We start from the raw sequence: 17,266 nt of genomic DNA on the forward strand, positions 1-17,266 counted from the left end.
GGCTGACAGTGAAGTGCTAGGTTAGGCTGTACCAGTAATTATACTATCACAGTGACAGCATAATAAGGATTTGTTTTACAGAGGTGCCTGGCTTAGGCAGTAAGTCATAGACATAAGCTGTTATTCAGGACTGATCTCACAGCAGATCTTGACCACAAATAGGATCTTCCCAGATTTTTCAGAACCCAGGTATGTGATGTTCTTGTGTTCTTGCAGGAGAACCCCATATATGAACAACATATTGCTTGGAAAAACTCTTTATTACAGATGATGCTCTTCAAGACAGCAAAACTTTGAGTTCAAATGCAGAGACACTTTCATGAATCAAGGCAGAAATATCAGACTAGAAACACCCTCTTCCTGATTTTTGAAATTACATAATGTATATTGGGAATCAGCCATAACTGAAAATAGCTCAAATATAGCTCATTTTCTCAACAAGAAGGACCTCCCTAAAGAACTAGTCACAAAATATTCAGACATTATGTATGAGGATCCATATGCGATCGGAAGAATCATTTTTCTCTTTCAGTCGTGCATGATTGTCTAGGTATTTTTAGCCGCATGAAACCTTCTTCATCTGAAACATTTCATTATGCCATGCAATTTTTATGCAAAATTTAATCTCCATCTTAGAAAATCAGAACTGGTAGAAAACAAGACTTAAAAGAAGGCTTAGGAGAGTACAACAGTAGTACTTGCATTCAAATATTTTGCCTGCTAGCACTGAGTGCAGTGGAAACAGAAAACATTACAGGGCAGTATCAACAGTGCTAGCCTTGCCTGAAGGGTAAATTGAAATACATCCGTTGCACCACATTGAGATTTATTGAAGCACCTTTCAGAGGTACACAGCTGGGCTCCATTACTGGCCATCACACAACACACATTTTGTGATGTATTCACAGCTGCCCTGTGGAAAGGAAGGACTGACTCTTGATCTTAATTTACTTCTGAGGAAGTGGGAAACAAACTCATGTTCAGTGTGGAACAAGAACCGGCCATCTGGGTTCCCCACAAGCCAGGCTGTACTTTTTACTAGCAGAGTCAAGATATCCATCTTGAGAGGAGGAAGATGACGATTCAGGTGCTGTGTTAAGATTCAAGAGTCTAATATTGCAGGTGGCAACTAATTTGTGGGTTGTTATTGGGCAGTAAACTTTCCCTGGACTTCTGGTTTCCTTCAGTACTGAGTTATTATGTCAAGCCCACCTTTCCTCATAAGGTGAGCCATCACCACAGATGATGCTTGGATTTTAAACTTGAATTGTCAATGAAATTACTCAACGCAAGAAAATTACTCAATCCATCAAATTACTCAACCAATGTCTCACATGTTCTGGTATGGAATTAGTTTCTTCACTTTATATTTCAAAAGAAACCCCACGGGACTGAAAAGCAACTGCCAGGGGCAGCAATAATAAATGGTGCATGAGAAATATCAGCTGGAGCAGGAGGTGAATTCATGTTCTCCTGGATGACAAAAGAGTCCAGCTCTGGGAAGGATCAGAGGACCTGGTTACATTTGATCCCTCGTCTTGTTATTTCCAAAACATAAAAAATGAAAAAATGGCATTCTAGATCAGATTTAAAGATTAAACGATTTCTTGCACTCTGGGTACTCTAGATACCTATCCAGGGTACTCTAGATACACATCAGACAAGGTTTATATTTGTAGAGCTTGTTTATAGATTTAAACTGCAACTTAAACATCTAGTTTTACCATTAACAAAACAAGTAAAAAGCTCAGAGATTACAAATTTGTCTGGGAAGCTTTCAGACCCACTTTTTGGACACAGCAGCTACAAGTTGCAGGCAGCTTGGGAAGAGGTGAGTTCCACAGAGCTTCCTGTGCCCTGTCTCATCAGACTCCTCGCAGAGCTACTGAATTAGCTTTTTATTATGTGCCGACAAAGACAACCAATATGAAGTGGGATTAACAGGCATGAGTCAGTAAGCACATTCCTAACTTTTATTGTAGAGCTGCTGGTAATTCAGCAGCAGCATAGTTTCTTTCAGAATTAAATTGGCTTTAAATTGGATTTAAAGATGCTGTCTGCTAAAGGAGACAGTTTTATTTAAAATCACTTGTATTCCTGTTCTTATCACCAGCTTCCTGAAGCTGTATTGGACCAGCAACAACAGTCACACTTTCCTGGCCAGAGTTTGCCTCTCTCTTGGACCTAGTAATACAACCTTGGTAGCATCTGGAAGAATAGTCATAGGCCCTGCACACCACTAGTTCACACTGCAGGTAAACCAATGGATTGTTACGAATAAACTGGAAGGCATTGAATTTAAACCGGGCCACGTTTCTGTAGGGTGAATAGTACGTAGCATACGTAGGATCTCGAACACACCTAAAAGGAGAAAAAGCAACTCTCATGAATACACACTGCAATCAGTCATTTACATGAAGTATAACATATAACATGAAAAGTGATTTTTAAACATGATGAAAATGGTTCAGAAACGTGCAGTTAGGAAAAGCAAGATGCCCTCCTTCAGCAGCATTGAGCCATGTTACCTCCCCTCAGCCTGTCTTGTGTCTAGATACCTAGTGTTTGTACGTTTTTCTGACAGTGAATTACCCTTACCTGAGCTCTGTCATTGTTACCTCTCTGATAATAAGGATCCATGGTGAACTGGCCATAGCCATTTGTCATTTTAAGATGTGTGTGTGTGTGTGTGTGTGCGCGCGCATTATATTTTGGTCAATCCACCTCCCCTAGTAAACCCTAAATGCCCATGTTCATTAATTAGTTAGAAGCTGACATTAATGTATGCTGTATTCACACTATTCCATTAAAAAAAAAAATTAAAACAAGAAAAAAAAGAAGAAATAAAGGAGTAGAAAGGCAGTTCTATCTGTAATTGTAAAGCATATGAGCTTACCCATTCCTGATTATATCATAGGTTACTGTCGTAAAATTGTGGGGAGTGGGAGATGCTACACAGGTGTCCACAAATAACACTAGGTTTGGATCCGAGCTGTGCAGGTACGCTTCAAGGAACAAATTCTGGTTGATATCAACATAGTATGGCGAGTCATACACCGGCCGTGAAAAGGATGCAGAATGATAAAATGTAAGGTTTACATCATATCTGCTATACTGAGTTTCATTGACTTCAAAATTGTCCTCCGCAACATACATTATTTGTGCCCATGTGTTCTGGAGCATTTTGCAGTTGATATGCAAGTGAAGGTTTTTATTTCTTGTGATTACAGTACCAGAAGAGAATCCTCTAATAATGTTGGAATAGGTTATTGTATTGTTGTTTCCCTGTTTGACATATAAAATAAAAAGCAAAATTAATTCATATAGTCGGGTTTCCTATTATGCATTCTAAAGTTTGCCGTATCCTTACAGCAATGTCCACAGCAAATGCATTATTTCCCACAAAGTTTGCTGTGGAGAAGTGTGAACCTGGGATTTTCTGTTCTCAAGATAAGAATCTGTAATCTACACATAGTGCCTGCAATGTGGGCCTAGAAAACAACTCACATGAAATGCAGACATAACTGAATTAAATAAAACCTGTACGATGCTTTGAACATTAAACGCCTGAAGGCTCAGGTCCAGCACTGTAAGCTGAAATCTGGCTTAAACCACGATTGGTCATATTTAGCTAAAGCTCTGAGAACTTTTTAACCACCACACTCAGCTTGGGACCTTGAAAATGCCAAGTATTTGCTTCTTTCCACACTTCCTTCCTCACGAGCAGGAGCAAAGGGGCAGGCGCTGATCTCCTCCCTCTGGTGACCACTGATAGAACCTGAGGGAACGGAATGAAGCTGCGACGGGGGAGGTTTAGGTTGAATATTAGGAAAAGGTTCTTCACTGAGAGGGTGGTCAGGCACTGGAACAGGGTCCCCAGAGAAGTGGTCACAGCACCGAGCTTTACTGAGTTAAAGAAGTGTCTGGATAATGCTCTCAGTCATATGCTCTGATTCAGCTGGTCCTGTGTGGAGCCAGGAGTTGGACTCAATGATCCTTATGGATCCCTTCCAACTCAGGACATTCTATGATTCTATGATTTATTCCTTAGGAAATCTATAACAAGCTATAAGAAAATGCTCTGGGAGCAGATGCCAGAAATACGAGTGCTAACAAATCCTATACCTCAGGAGAGGGAGAGGCAGCTCATAATCACCAGGACACTCCCAGTCCCTGTAGATCCCAGTATAGCTTTCAGTTTGTGCTGGTTTTCAAAATTATTTTTTTGGTTTGATTTTCTACACACTCACGATATTTGCACATTTTCCTGAAACATTTAAAGCCATACCTCTCTCACAGTGCCGCAGCGAGTGTATGGTATGTCGAATATAACATACTCTGATGTAATGTTGGGTTTGCAATAGGGGTCATTCAAGGAGAGATTCCAAGCAGAGTAGCCTTGTGACTGAAGGTAGTACCTGCTCACGACTGCATGCATGTAGTCTGGCAAACACAGCAGTGCTAGCGGATGGCAAAGAAAATATGTTATAAGCTCAATGAAGTGACTGAACAAGGTTATAAGTTGTGACTTAAATAAACAATATCTTTTGCAGAAGCAGCTGATATTGCAAAAGGAGTTCAAAATCCAAACCATATACTTGCATCTCTATGAAATGCTACAGATTTAATCTAAAATAACATGAAATGGGTGATTCATTGAAGTGGTACAACAAGATTAATAATCAGTGCATTAGCAAATAATTCAGCAGCTTTGTGCTTTAAACATGAACTTACTAGTGCTCTTATCTGCTGGAGAGGAATAATAGTCAGCCTGAAACCCTCTGTATGTGTATCGAGAGTTACTGTAAAATCGGACAGTCAGCAGGTTTGAGGAAGAGGTATATGTGCGAAAAGAACCAGAACAAAATTTCCCAAGGAGAGGAGAGGTGTGGAGTGGCCCATCGTAGACTTCCACATAGTCAGACAGGCATCTGCCACCTTCCATCCTGGGGAGCAACCATGACTAGTTAGTGAAATGCTCATTATTATTTTATTATTTATTTATTCATTCACTTATTTATTTATTTAAAACTCAGGTTAACTGTTCATAGCAAAAAAGTACATTTTACTGATATGATTATCAACTCTTTGGAACAGAAATTACAGGCTCCAATTTCTGTCTCTTTAGATGCCAGCCACATTATTGACTAAATAAATAAAGATTAAAACATTTGTCATCTCAGACATACTAAAAGCTTTGAAAAAGATCCTTGAAATCAAGCAGCTATCTGCTTAGTAAGTCCAAAATGTCAATCCCATACATTCATCTTCCCAAGTAATAAATTTTTACTTACTGAACATCTCTAAATGCGAGTGTGACACGGAAGTTGCTCTTTACTTCTATTTCCCAAACACAGTTGGCATTGTTTGGATAATTTCTGGGGTAAAATGGACTCTGCAAGGTACCAGACGGAGAGGAAAGCAAGCCACCACAAGAATAATCTTCTGCAGAGAACAATACGAGAAGAAAAATATATGTACACACCATTTAATATTGCTTTTGGAATATATCTATGTAAAACTTAGAAGTTTAAAATTTAGAGGCAGTGACTTCTACGAATTTCAAAGGTCTTTCTATTAGGTTCATATATCATCTGAATGCAGATTAGGAGATGCTAAGCACGCAATAGCTTTTATAACGCTGATCTTCAGTGTCTGCACTAGCAGGATACAAATATTTGCCATAGACCTGGATAATTACTGAGATTGGACCTCTGGAGGTCAGTTGCTCCTTGAAAGAGAAAAAGTCACAGCTGCACCTGGTTCACTGCTATTACAATTGCTAATGACCAAAGGGAAGGAAAAAGATTAAAATGATTTTGCTTCTGAATAAGAATGCTGACAAATATCCAGTTCATAAACATGAAGACCTTATGTCAAAAAAATTGTATGAAATTTATATATAGATCAGCTGCAACCTAATCAAATAACAGGGGAATCAAGATCTAAGAAAGTTTATTTTACTTCTAAAGTCATGGATTTCTAGGATACTTTTCAGTACAAGCTCAAACTACTCCAAGAAAAGAGAAATGTGTAAATGGGCACCATCTTTTGAATTATATTCCCAATTAGAAAAAAATACATTTTTAACCTAAAAAGTGAACAAGAGACCTACTGAGGTCTAAGAGATTTTCAGTTTTTATTTTCAGCTTCTAGCAAATGCGGAAATACCCTTCTCCCACTGAACCAAATGTTCACTATGAGAACAATTAAACTTTCAATGTACGCATGATCGTCAAATGATGTGCTTGAACAAACAGCTGAAATAGGAATTAGTGAAATTACAATACTTTTGAAGTTATAGAAAAAAATGCTTCCTAAGTACTTGTGAAATTACTGCTCAACTGCAAAGAAATAAGTGACTACACTGGGTGTGAAACCACCTGCACTGCTATTTTTGGATAATTTGAGGCATTGTTCTTTTTGTATTAAATGAAGAGAAATATGCCCCAAAATTATGAGCAGTAACCCTCTTCTCATTGGCTATGATCAGGACCAAGCAATTCCTCTGTCTGCATTTGTACACACATAGTTCCAACACAAACACATGAGCCTTTCCATCTGGGGACCTCATCTCAGATGCTCCGTGTATGTTCTGCCTGAAGATGAGGAAACACTTTTTCACTGTGATGGTGACTGACCAATAGCACAGGATGTCCACAGAGGTGGTGGATTCTCCATCCTTGGAGACAGCCAAAAGACATCTGGATGTGATCTTGGACAGCCAGCTCTAGGTGACCCACCCCTCCCCAAAACAGTTCCCAGGACACTGATATGTGAGACCCACAACCACCACCTGGATGCCTGGCAGGTCCCTGTGTGGTTGCACCTCAAAGCCTTCCCCTCCATCCCAGCAACTGAGTGCAGCTCACAGTCTGCATGTGCAAAAGGTCCCATCAGCAGGGCCTTGAACGGCGTTGTCAATCATCAGGATAATGGGAGACATGATCAGCAAGTTTGCTGATGACACCAAACTAGGAGGAGTGGCTGATCCACCAGATGGTCCTGCTGCCATCTGGAGGGTCCTTGACAGCCCTGGCAAACGGGCCAACAGGACCCTCATGCAGTTCAACAAGAAGTGACGAGTCACTCCTGGGTAAGAACAACCGCAAGCACCAACGCATGCTGCTGGGAAGCAGCTCTCCAGAAAAGGCCCTGGGGGTCCTGGTGGACACGAGCCAGCAATGGTTTAGCAGGAGGTGTTGGACTAATGACCCCCAGAGGTCCTTTCCAACCTCATCCATCCTGTCATTCTGTGACCCAGAGTGAGGGCAAGAGATAACCAGATCCCTCAACCCCTCCAGACCTACCTCTGGTAGATGACACAGGGGGAGTCAAGGTGGAGCTACCTGGCACTGCAGGGAGAGAGCAGCAAGTGAGAGAGCAGCAATTTACTCAAGTCAAAGAGCCTGCTGGGAGTCATCCCTCCACAAAGGCAGCCCATAAACCCGAGTGCAGCAGGCAGCAGCAACCTGGTGGGACCGAGACACACTAACCTCAGCCACCATGTGATTCTGTGATCCTGAGCAGCGGCAGGAGATAAGCAGAGCCCTCAAGCCCTCCAGGCCCTACCTCAGGTCAGTGACCCAGGGGGAGCCGGGCTAGAGCTACCTGGTGCTGAAGGCAGGGAGCAGCAGCCGCGCTCGCGCCTCAACAACTCCTCAGCTGAAAAAGGAGTTCACTGCACTGTGTGCAAACACATCAGCCCTCTTCACTTTGGGAAAAGAAGTACTAATCATGAGTAGGAACACAGACCTCTGCAGCAATGAGCATGCCAGGAACAAGCAGCTTCTCTGTCTGCAGTAAAGGCAGGCAGAGAAAAATCAATGGTGGTTCAGCAGCAGCACTGGCTGTGGTGGAGAAAGGCCTGAGACATCTCTAAATCCCATCGCCAGAAGCCACCAGAGAAGGGCACGGCCACCAGCACGGAGGCTCTGCCACAGACCCACAGGGACCCTCCCTCCCGGCACGTGGCTGCGCCCTGAGGCCTCATCTCTGCCTCCCCCCGCTCCACCTGGAGCTCCCTGGTGCCGCAGGGAGAAATGGGCAGATGAGCCAGCAGCATTTTGCCTAAGAGGAACAACCTGCTGGGAGTCAACCCCCTCCAAAAGCCAGGCCCTTTCCAGTGGTGCCCAGCGATGGGACAGGGGGCCACGGGCACAAACTGAAACGCAGCAGGTTCCCTCTGAACATCACAAAACACTTTTTCCCTGTGGGGGTGACTGAGCACGGGCACAAGTTGCCTACAGAGGTGGGGGAACCCTCCAGCCTTGGAGACAGACAACAGCCATCGGGACATGGTCTTGGGCAGCCAGCTCTAGGTGACCCCGCTTTAGCCAGGCGGCAGGACCAGTTGACCTCCAGAAGGCCCTGCCAACCTCAGCCATCCTGCCATTCTGTGATCCATAACTGGGGGCAGGAGACAGTCAGAGCCCTCAAGCCCCCCCTGCACGTACCTGTGGTCCATGACTCAGGGGGAGTGAAGCTGGAGCTACCTGGTGCTGCAGGGAGAGAGCAGCAGGTGGGTGAACAGTGTTTTGCCTAAGAGGAACATCCTGCTGGGAGCCACCCCTCTCCAAAGGGCACCCGGGACAATGAAACCCAAAGCCGGCGGTCGGCACTGTAACGTGGCAGGACTGAGCAAGATGGCTGCAGTGCCAACCGCCCCAGCACTTGCTCAAGGGCATCGCCACTGTGGCACCAGGAAGACCAGCACCAAACCTCTCCCGCAGAAGCAGCAGATGCTCAGTCCCAAGGGACTGTTAGTGACTCCACATCTCCCCGAGCATCAGGGGCGTTTCCCAGGGTCTGTAAGAGCAGCCCACGTTTGGGACTTTTGCTCTGCTGCAGACAGAGCATCCCGGGGGCAGAGCACCCACGGACACGCAGGATGTAAACAGAAATCACTGGTTACCTGTTGGCGGAGGCGCTGTTAGTCCCGAGTCTGGAAGGAGAAAACCTGTTGTTAGAAGTGGTTTTGCTCCAGAAGCTGCTAGTGTCCAAATTGCAGACTTTGTCCTCACAAGCAACCAAAGAAAAAAAATTGAGGGAAAAGTAAAGGCTAGAAAAAACAGTGGTGGGTCAGCAGCAGCACTGGCTGTGGTGGAGAAAGGCCTGGCCCTGACCATCAGGCAAAGAAAGAGTTTTCTGGCAGCAGTCTGGTGGCAGTCCTGTCCAAAAAGATGTCCCCAAGACAAAACGCCTCTCCGTGGGGCCAGAGGGAAGGATGCCCATAGGTGTCAGGAGCCGTCAGAAGGCCCTTGAGGAAGAGCTTGCGCTTCGGCCCTGGCAAAGAGCACAGGACGGCTCTGCTCTTACCCGTGGTGCTGCCAGAGGTGAGAAACGAGGAGTAGTAGGCCCGGAAACCTCTCTGGGTGACGCTGCCGTCACTGCGAAACAGGATGGTCATCTGGTGCCCGGATGACTTGAAGATGCGATGGTCGTTCCTGCAAACGGTCCCCAGGAGCAGGCTCTCGGGGGACCCGCCGTCGTACACCTCGATGGCGTCGTACTGGCAGCTGTTGCCTTCCAGCCTGCGGGTGGAGAGGAGGGTCTGTCGGCACCGTAGGCTGCATCACCTCCGAGCACGAGTGCCGGCAAGAGCTGCAGGGCTCGAGCAAGCCCAGCCCATTCTTGGCCTTGCCCCGGCACCCGGGCAGAGGTGGCCAAGGCTCCACCATGGGGACGAAGCCGCCCCCGAGCCCACAGCCAGGCCGGGCACCCGGCCCACGCCACAGCTGACACCCCGCCGGACTCACTCGACATCCAGAAACTGGAGCTCGACCCGGCGATCCAGCTCCCACAGCTGAATGCGCCACACGCAGCGGGCGCTGTTGGGGTAGGAGGAGGGGTAGCCCGGGCTCTGGACTGTGCCGGACAAACCCTGAAGCAAGCCACCGCAGGAGCCGGTCCCTGCGGAAAGGAGCAGAGCCCGGGGACAGGCAGAGACATCTCTAAATCCCATCGCCAGAAGCCACCAGAGAAGGGCACGGCCACCAGCACGGAGGCTCTGCCACAGACCCACAGGGACCCTCCCTCCCGGCACGTGGCTGCGCCCTGAGGCCTCATCTCTGCCTCCCCCCGCTCCACCTGGAGCTCCCTGGTGCCGCAGGGAGAAATGGGCAGATGAGCCAGCAGCATTTTGCCTAAGAGGAACAACCTGCTGGGAGTCAACCCCCTCCAAAAGCCAGGCCCTTTCCAGTGGTGCCCAGCGATGGGACAGGGGGCCACGGGCACAAACTGAAACGCAGCAGGTTCCCTCTGAACATCACAAAACACTTTTTCCCTGTGGGGGTGACTGAGCACGGGCACAAGTTGCCTACAGAGGTGGGGGAACCCTCCAGCCTTGGAGACAGACAACAGCCATCGGGACATGGTCTTGGGCAGCCAGCTCTAGGTGACCCCGCTTTAGCCAGGCGGCAGGACCAGTTGACCTCCAGAAGGCCCTGCCAACCTCAGCCATCCTGCCATTCTGTGATCCATAACTGGGGGCAGGAGACAGTCAGAGCCCTCAAGCCCCCCCCGCACGTACCTGTGGTCCATGACTCGGGGGGAGTGAAGCTGGAGCTACCTGGTGCTGCAGGGAGAGAGCAGCAGGTGGGTGAACAGTGTTTTGCCTAAGAGGAACATCCTGCTGGGAGCCACCCCTCTCCAAAGGGCACCCGGGACAATGAAACCCAAAGCCGGCGGTCGGCACTGTAACGTGGCAGGACTGAGCAAGATGGCTGCAGTGCCAACCGCCCCAGCACTTGCTCAAGGGCATCGCCACTGTGGCACCAGGAAGACCAGCACCAAACCTCTCCCGCAGAAGCAGCAGATGCTCAGTCCCAAGGGACTGTTAGTGACTCCGCATCTCCCCGAGCATCAGGGGCGTTTCCCAGGGTCTGTAAGAGCAGCCCACGTTTGGGACTTTTGCTCTGCTGCAGACAGAGCATCCCGGAGGCAGAGCACCCACGGACACGCAGGATGTAAACAGAAATCGCTAGTTACCTGTTGGCGGAGGCACTGTTAGTCCCGAGTCTGGAAGGAGAAAACCAGAGGGCATGAGGAACTTGGCCCCCTTGGCTCCCCTCGGAGCACATGCTATAAGCTCGTGCAGAGCGACAAAGGGACCTGTTGGGAGGCTGCCTGGCTCATAACCACCCCCTTCCTCGCATCCTGCTCTGCACAGGAGCCCTCGCCCGGCTCCCAGATCTCCCAAGCACAGTCTGCAAGAGCAGCCACGGTGCTCCCTCTGTAACACAGGCACCTGCGTCAGGGACACGGGCCCACGACCCGCTGCTGCCCTGCAGAGCACAGAGCAAGGGCTGGCCAGCCTTCGCCCAGCCTCACGCAAACTCCAGATGGCTTTTCTGCAGGAAAACGCCACCAAAACGCAAAAACCCACCTGAACATATGACAGAAGCATCCCCGTGATAACAGACAGAGTACGCTTCCTTGAAAGGGCAGTACCACAAATAGTCTTCAGAGCCCGCACAATTCACCTCCGTCATCATGTACGGGTACCAGCTGCTCGAAGGGAAATAGTGCATCACACCAAGAGGAGAGCCGCAGCCAAGCTGCCTGCACGCAACCTGGGCGTCTTGCATGTCCCACTGGTACCCACAGATTTTAGTCCAGCCTCCAAAATAGAAGACTTCCACGTTGCCTGCACATCTGTTCGGCCCACCGGTCAGCTGGAGCAACAGCTCTTTGAGAGACACAAACCCCTTGGTCAGGCTAGCAGTGCGCTGGGTTCAGGCAGTGGCGTTTGACAGGAGAGCGCAGGGTCCCGCAGCCTCCCTGGGCACAGCCATCCCCACACCCAGCGCCATCCACCTGCAGCACGGCTCAGGGCCGGCAGCCCCTTCTCGGGCTCCCACGCTGGGGACGGAGAGGCCGAGGCAGCAGCGGGCACGTACATCCCTGTGCCCGGGGCCACAAAGAGGGCCCTGGCAGACAGACTCACCATCAGCTATGACTGGAACTGCGGAGGAGAACAAGCAGAAAAGGACACACGGAGAGCAAGCGTGTTAGGACAAATCCCTTGTGAGCCGTCAGCGCGCTTTACCCTTTCCCCAGTGAGACAAGTCAAGTCCCCAGTGATGGGCACAAGCAACAGAAGATACGTTCTGCCCAGCGAGGATGCTGGCAGTTGGGGGGGCAGAGCCATCCCCAGAACCCTGGCACCCAGATAACTTTGTCCTTGCGCACACCCCCAGCTCCAGCGTAAACCAAACACAGGAGCCTTTTCCTCTGCGAGCTCCACCTTACATGTTGGATCAATGTCAGAGGTTTCACTGCACTGTATGCACTCCCCTGCCCACCACGGACAGCCAGCAATATTTTTATGCTACAAAGACTTCTCCGGTAACTCATACAATCAACAATTATCAAGCGTGTGGTTTAAGCTCTGATTAACATCATACAAATACTTCTCAACAGGATTGTACAAAGGACATCCCAACAGCACAAGGGTAGGAAACTCAGAAAGCCACGTTTCATGCCTGGATTAGGCCTGGCATGTAACGGTGGGAAAAACAATCCTAAATCACACTTACAAGTCGTGGGCATTGTTGTTGTCGGTCTCGTTGTAGTTGTTGCAGCTAGAGAAGAATAGATACCCGCTGTGAAATCCCATTTTAAGACAAGGAAAACAGCCCCGACAAAAAACGACAGAGGTTCCCCCACCTAAGCTCCGGCAAGAACAGCCTTTCATCAGCACAAACATTTGCAGGAGGGGCAGACAGCTAAAACTGTTGAAAGAATGAGGCTGAAAAGTAAGAAAAGGCTGCAGAGAAGAGCAACAATCTAATCAGAATGGCTAAACTCTGCTCGCTGCGTAAGCACTTGGCCATAAGGCACTGGGATACAGAAGCCCCAAAACACCACATGGGAAAACTCCAAGGACAGCGTGTAGTAACCGTCCCCCAGTGCCACTCATCAGCAATCAATTGATCCCAACTCTAACTGAGCATCAGGGGCGTTTCCCAGGGTCTGTAAGAGCAGCCCACGTTTGGGACTTTTGCTCTGCTGCAGACAGAGCATCCCGGGGGCAGAGCACCCACGGACACGCAGGATGTAAACAGAAATCACTGGTTACCTGTTGGCGGAGGCGCTGTTAGTCCCGAGTCTGGAAGGAGAAAACCTGTTGTTAGAAGTGGTTTTGCTCCAGAAGCTGCTAGTGTCCAAATTGCAGACTTTGTCCTCACAAGCAACCAAAGAAAAAAAATTGAGGGGAAAGCAAAGGCTAGAAAAAACAATGGTGGGTCAGCAGCAGCACTGGCTGTGGTGGAGAAAGGCCTGGCCCTGACCATCAGGCAAAGAAAGAGTTTTCTGGCAGCAGTCTGGTGGCAGTCCTGTCCAAAAAGATGTCCCCAAGACAAAACGCCTCTCCGTGGGGCCAGAGGGAAGGACGCCCATAGGTGTCAGGAGCCGTCAGAAGGCCCTTGAGGAAGAGCTTGCGCTTCGGCCCTGGCAAAGAGCACAGGACGGCTCTGCTCTTACCCGTGGTGCTGCCGGAGGTGAGAAACGAGGAGTAGTAGGCCCGGAAACCTCTCTGGGTGATGCTGCCGTCACTGCGAAACAGGATGGTCATCTGGTGCCCGGATGACTTGAAGATGCGATGGTTGTTCCTGCAAACGGTCCCCAGGAGCAGGCTCTCGGGGGACCCGCCGTCGTACACCTCGATGGCGTCGTACTGGCAGCTGTTGCCTTCCAGCCTGCGGGTGGAGAGGAGGGTCTGTCGGCACCGTAGGCTGCATCACCTCCGAGCACGAGTGCCGGCAGGAGCTGCAGGGCTCGAGCAAGCCCAGCCCATTCTTGGCCTGGCCCCGGCACCCGGGCAGAGGCGGCCAAGGCCCCACCATGGGGACGAAGCCGCCCCCGAGCCCACAGCCAGGCCGGGCACCCGGCCCACGCCACAGCTGACACCCCGCCGGACTCACTCGACATCCAGAAACTGGAGCTCGACCCGGCGATCCAGCTCCCACAGCTGAATGCGCCACACGCAGCGGGCGCTGTTGGGGTAGGAGGAGGGGTAGCCCGGGCTCTGGACTGTGCCGGACAAACCCTGAAGCAAGCCACCGCAGGAGCCGGTCCCTGCGGAAAGGAGCAGAGCCCGGGGACAGGCAGAGACATCTCTAAATCCCATCGCCAGAAGCCACCAGAGAAGGGCACGGCCACCAGCACGGAGGCTCTGCCACAGCCCCACAGGGACCCTCCCTCCCGGCACGTGGCTGCACCCTGAGGCCTCATCCCTGCCTCCCCCCGCTCCACCTGGAGCTCCCTGGTGCCGCAGGGAGAAATGGGCAGATGAGCCAGCAGCATTTTGCCTAAGAGGAACAACCTGCTGGGAGTCAACCCTCTCCAAAAGCCAGGCCCTTTCCAGTGGTGCCCAGCGATGGGACAGGGGGCCACGGGCACAAACTGAGACGCAGCAGGTTCCCTCTGAACATCACAAAACACTTTTTCCCTGTGGGGGTGACTGAGCATGGGCACAAGTTGCCTACAGAGGTGGGGGAACCCTCCAGCCTTGGAGACAGACAACAGCCATCGGGACATGGTCTTGGGCAGCCAGCTCTAGGTGACCCCGCTTTAGCCAGGCGGCAGGACCAGTTGACCTCCAGAAGGCCCTGCCAACCTCAGCCATCCTGCCATTCTGTGATCCATAACTGGGGGCAGGAGACAGTCAGAGCCCTCAAGCCCCCCCCCGCACGTACCTGTGGTCCATGACTCGGGGGGAGTGAAGCTGGAGCTACCTGGTGCTGCAGGGAGAGAGCAGCAGGTGGGTGAACAGTGTTTTGCCTAAGAGGAACATCCTGCTGGGAGCCACCCCTCTCCAAAGGGCACCCGGGACAATGAAACCCAAAGCCGGCGGTCGGCACTGTAACGTGGCAGGACTGAGCAAGATGGCTGCAGTGCCAACCGCCCCAGCACTTGCTCAAGGGCATCGCCACTGTGGCCCTTCCCATTGAGTCAAGTCAAGTGCCCAGTGAAGGGGGTAAGCGACAGAAGATCGCTTTCTTCCAAGCAATGATGCTGGCTGCTGGGGGGCAGAGCCATCCCTGAAATCCCAGCTCCCAAATAACTTTGTTCTCGCACACATCCCCAGCCCCTGGTGAAACCAAACACAGGGGCATTTTCATCATAAAAATTACTTCACAAGAATAAATATGACGGTAAAAACCTAAAGCTGTCACTGTCATATAGAGGAAATATCTGACAAATTCTACTTACATGTAGTGGTGTCAGTCATTGTTGAGGGAACTCTTGTTTCTTTTAGAGAAGAAAAAACATACATGATACCACAAGGGGAGGGCAATGAGGTAAACAGCATTTGAAACTTCCCCAAACACCACTCCAGGCTCTAGCAATTTGTGTCTGGCAAACTTTAGATCCAGGAGGTTTCTTTCTATTTTACTAGACCTCAGCATTCTTTTCCTCCATTAATTATCAAATCTCTTTGTGAACCCACCAAAACCTGCAACTGGCCCAGAGAGTGCCCTTGAAGTGAGAAGTGTCTCTTTGCTTGCTTTGAACAAGGTATCTGCTGGTTTCATCTCATCCAATCAGAAGTTGATGGCTCTGCTTCTTGCATGAGAATAGACTGTCTCCTCCTCCCTTTCTCCATATCAAAACCCAAAAAGCTGCTCCAAAAATCTTAACAGTTTTCTGTCATCTTCATTCCTATCTAGGGAGCTGGTCAGAGCAAGGCCAGTGAGGAAGGGAGGCTGCAGATCCCATTATCTTCATTTTGCACAAAAAGGGAGTCTCCAAAAGCTACCTGTGACAGGTTTTGCTCAGAATCCCACCACAGGTAAACTACTCTCATTCCCTTCCCTTTCCAAGACCATTGATTTTATCCATACCTTGCTGCTAAGCCCAACTGGTGGCATAAACTCTGAGTCAGAGTAGAGTTTTCTTTGACAAGGCTCCTGTACAGGACACTTGATGGAAAGCCCTCCAGGTGGCACCAACAGATCAAAGGTGTCCCATGGGACAGGGGTCTGGCAGGCCAAGAAAGTTGATCTCCTTCCTAGCGTTTCATCTAACCTAGAGAGTTATATGCTGCCATGTAGAATCTGCATGGGTACATTTCAGCATCTGGGAACCCAGTCCGAAGGACATTAAACCCCTGACCATGCCAGTAGGTTGGCTACGTCGACTATGACTGGACTCGAAAACTTTTCAAATGCAGGCATCAGTTTGAAGAGAATATTTAGCAATGCCAACTCCATAAACATATGTTTTTATATAACTTTTAAGTTACCTTATTAGTTTTTAAATTCATTACCCCAATACAAACATTCAGAAAATTGTATTATTTGCTCTGCAGTACATTCATTTGAATTTCCTTTACTAGCCTCTTTGCAAAAATTGGTGAGAACAACAATTTAAATTCATTAAGCAGTTTCAATATAAGCTTCTGAATTAATGGGTATAATGATTGATTTGGTCAGCTCATAGGTTTGACCTGCTCACGGTTTTCAAAAGAGCTAAGCCATGCTGCTAAATCCTCAACATTAGCCTGGTGTGAAATAGAGCCATAAAGGTGATCAGAAGTGATCTTTACCTGCATCCACCTGAATTCGAAGAGTTATCATTACCATCCAAGACAAGATCGTGGTGGCAGCCATCTCCTAGGAGCTCCTGATATAGGAGGGCACGAGAATTTATAGGCAGAGATGCTAAAGGGTGTAACTCAGCAGCCCAATCTGCCCCATCAGTAAGTCAATACCACACTCCCTCACTGCTCTTACTTCCCCAATGTGACTATATGTTTGATTTGTTACCCAATATTTATAGTTTCCTGGTTCTACAAGGAGACAACACCTGACATCTTCCTCAGAGAAGGTAGAGATCAAAAGTGGTTGCAATAGCTGCTGGTTTTCCATCCTGTCCCTCTTTCAGCTGTGAAGTTCTGTTGCCGTCACAAATGTAATGTGTCCCTTTCTCAGGTTTGAGTCGTATCTGGCCACAGTTGGTTTTTGTCTGTGTAGCAGTGTCTTCCTTTTTGTGACTGCAGATGTGCAAGGGTAAGAGCCTGGGGGCAAGCAATCGAGGGGCTTATGGAGACTCTTCTGACTAGCCTGGACTCCCTCAGGGAGACACAGCCACCAGCTTTTGGGAGGGCATCACCCAGTGACAATCATCATCTCTACAGTCCATTACAATTTTTGTGAAGCTACAGTTTCAAAAACAGTCAAATATCACACATAACTTACTGTCATGTGTTTCTCAAATATTAGTTACGCATTAGTTATGTTCTGCAGGTAGAAGAGTTTGG

General features: G+C 49.0%; 1 protein-coding gene across 1 annotated transcript; it reads right to left on the reverse strand.

The window, feature by feature from the left end:
- Window positions 1-290: 290 nt before the first annotated feature.
- Window positions 291-16,616, reverse strand: LOC104635622 (scavenger receptor cysteine-rich domain-containing protein DMBT1). The gene is made up of 14 exons (XM_075757670.1): window positions 16,553-16,616; window positions 14,700-14,744; window positions 13,926-14,079; window positions 13,486-13,700; window positions 10,990-11,019; window positions 10,532-10,576; window positions 9,759-9,912; window positions 9,319-9,533; window positions 7,311-7,355; window positions 5,295-5,445; window positions 4,735-4,946; window positions 4,289-4,461; window positions 2,897-3,285; window positions 291-2,361 (listed from the first exon to the last, which is right to left on the reverse strand). Exons 1-14 carry the CDS (start codon window positions 16,614-16,616, stop codon window positions 2,076-2,078), a joined length of 2,178 nt encoding a protein of 725 aa, XP_075613785.1. The 3' UTR covers window positions 291-2,075.
- Window positions 16,617-17,266: the final 650 nt, after the last annotated feature.

The sequence above is a fragment of the Balearica regulorum genome, chromosome 7, assembly GCF_011004875.1.
Source record: "Balearica regulorum gibbericeps isolate bBalReg1 chromosome 7, bBalReg1.pri, whole genome shotgun sequence".
Taxonomy (NCBI): domain Eukaryota; kingdom Metazoa; phylum Chordata; class Aves; order Gruiformes; family Gruidae; genus Balearica; species Balearica regulorum.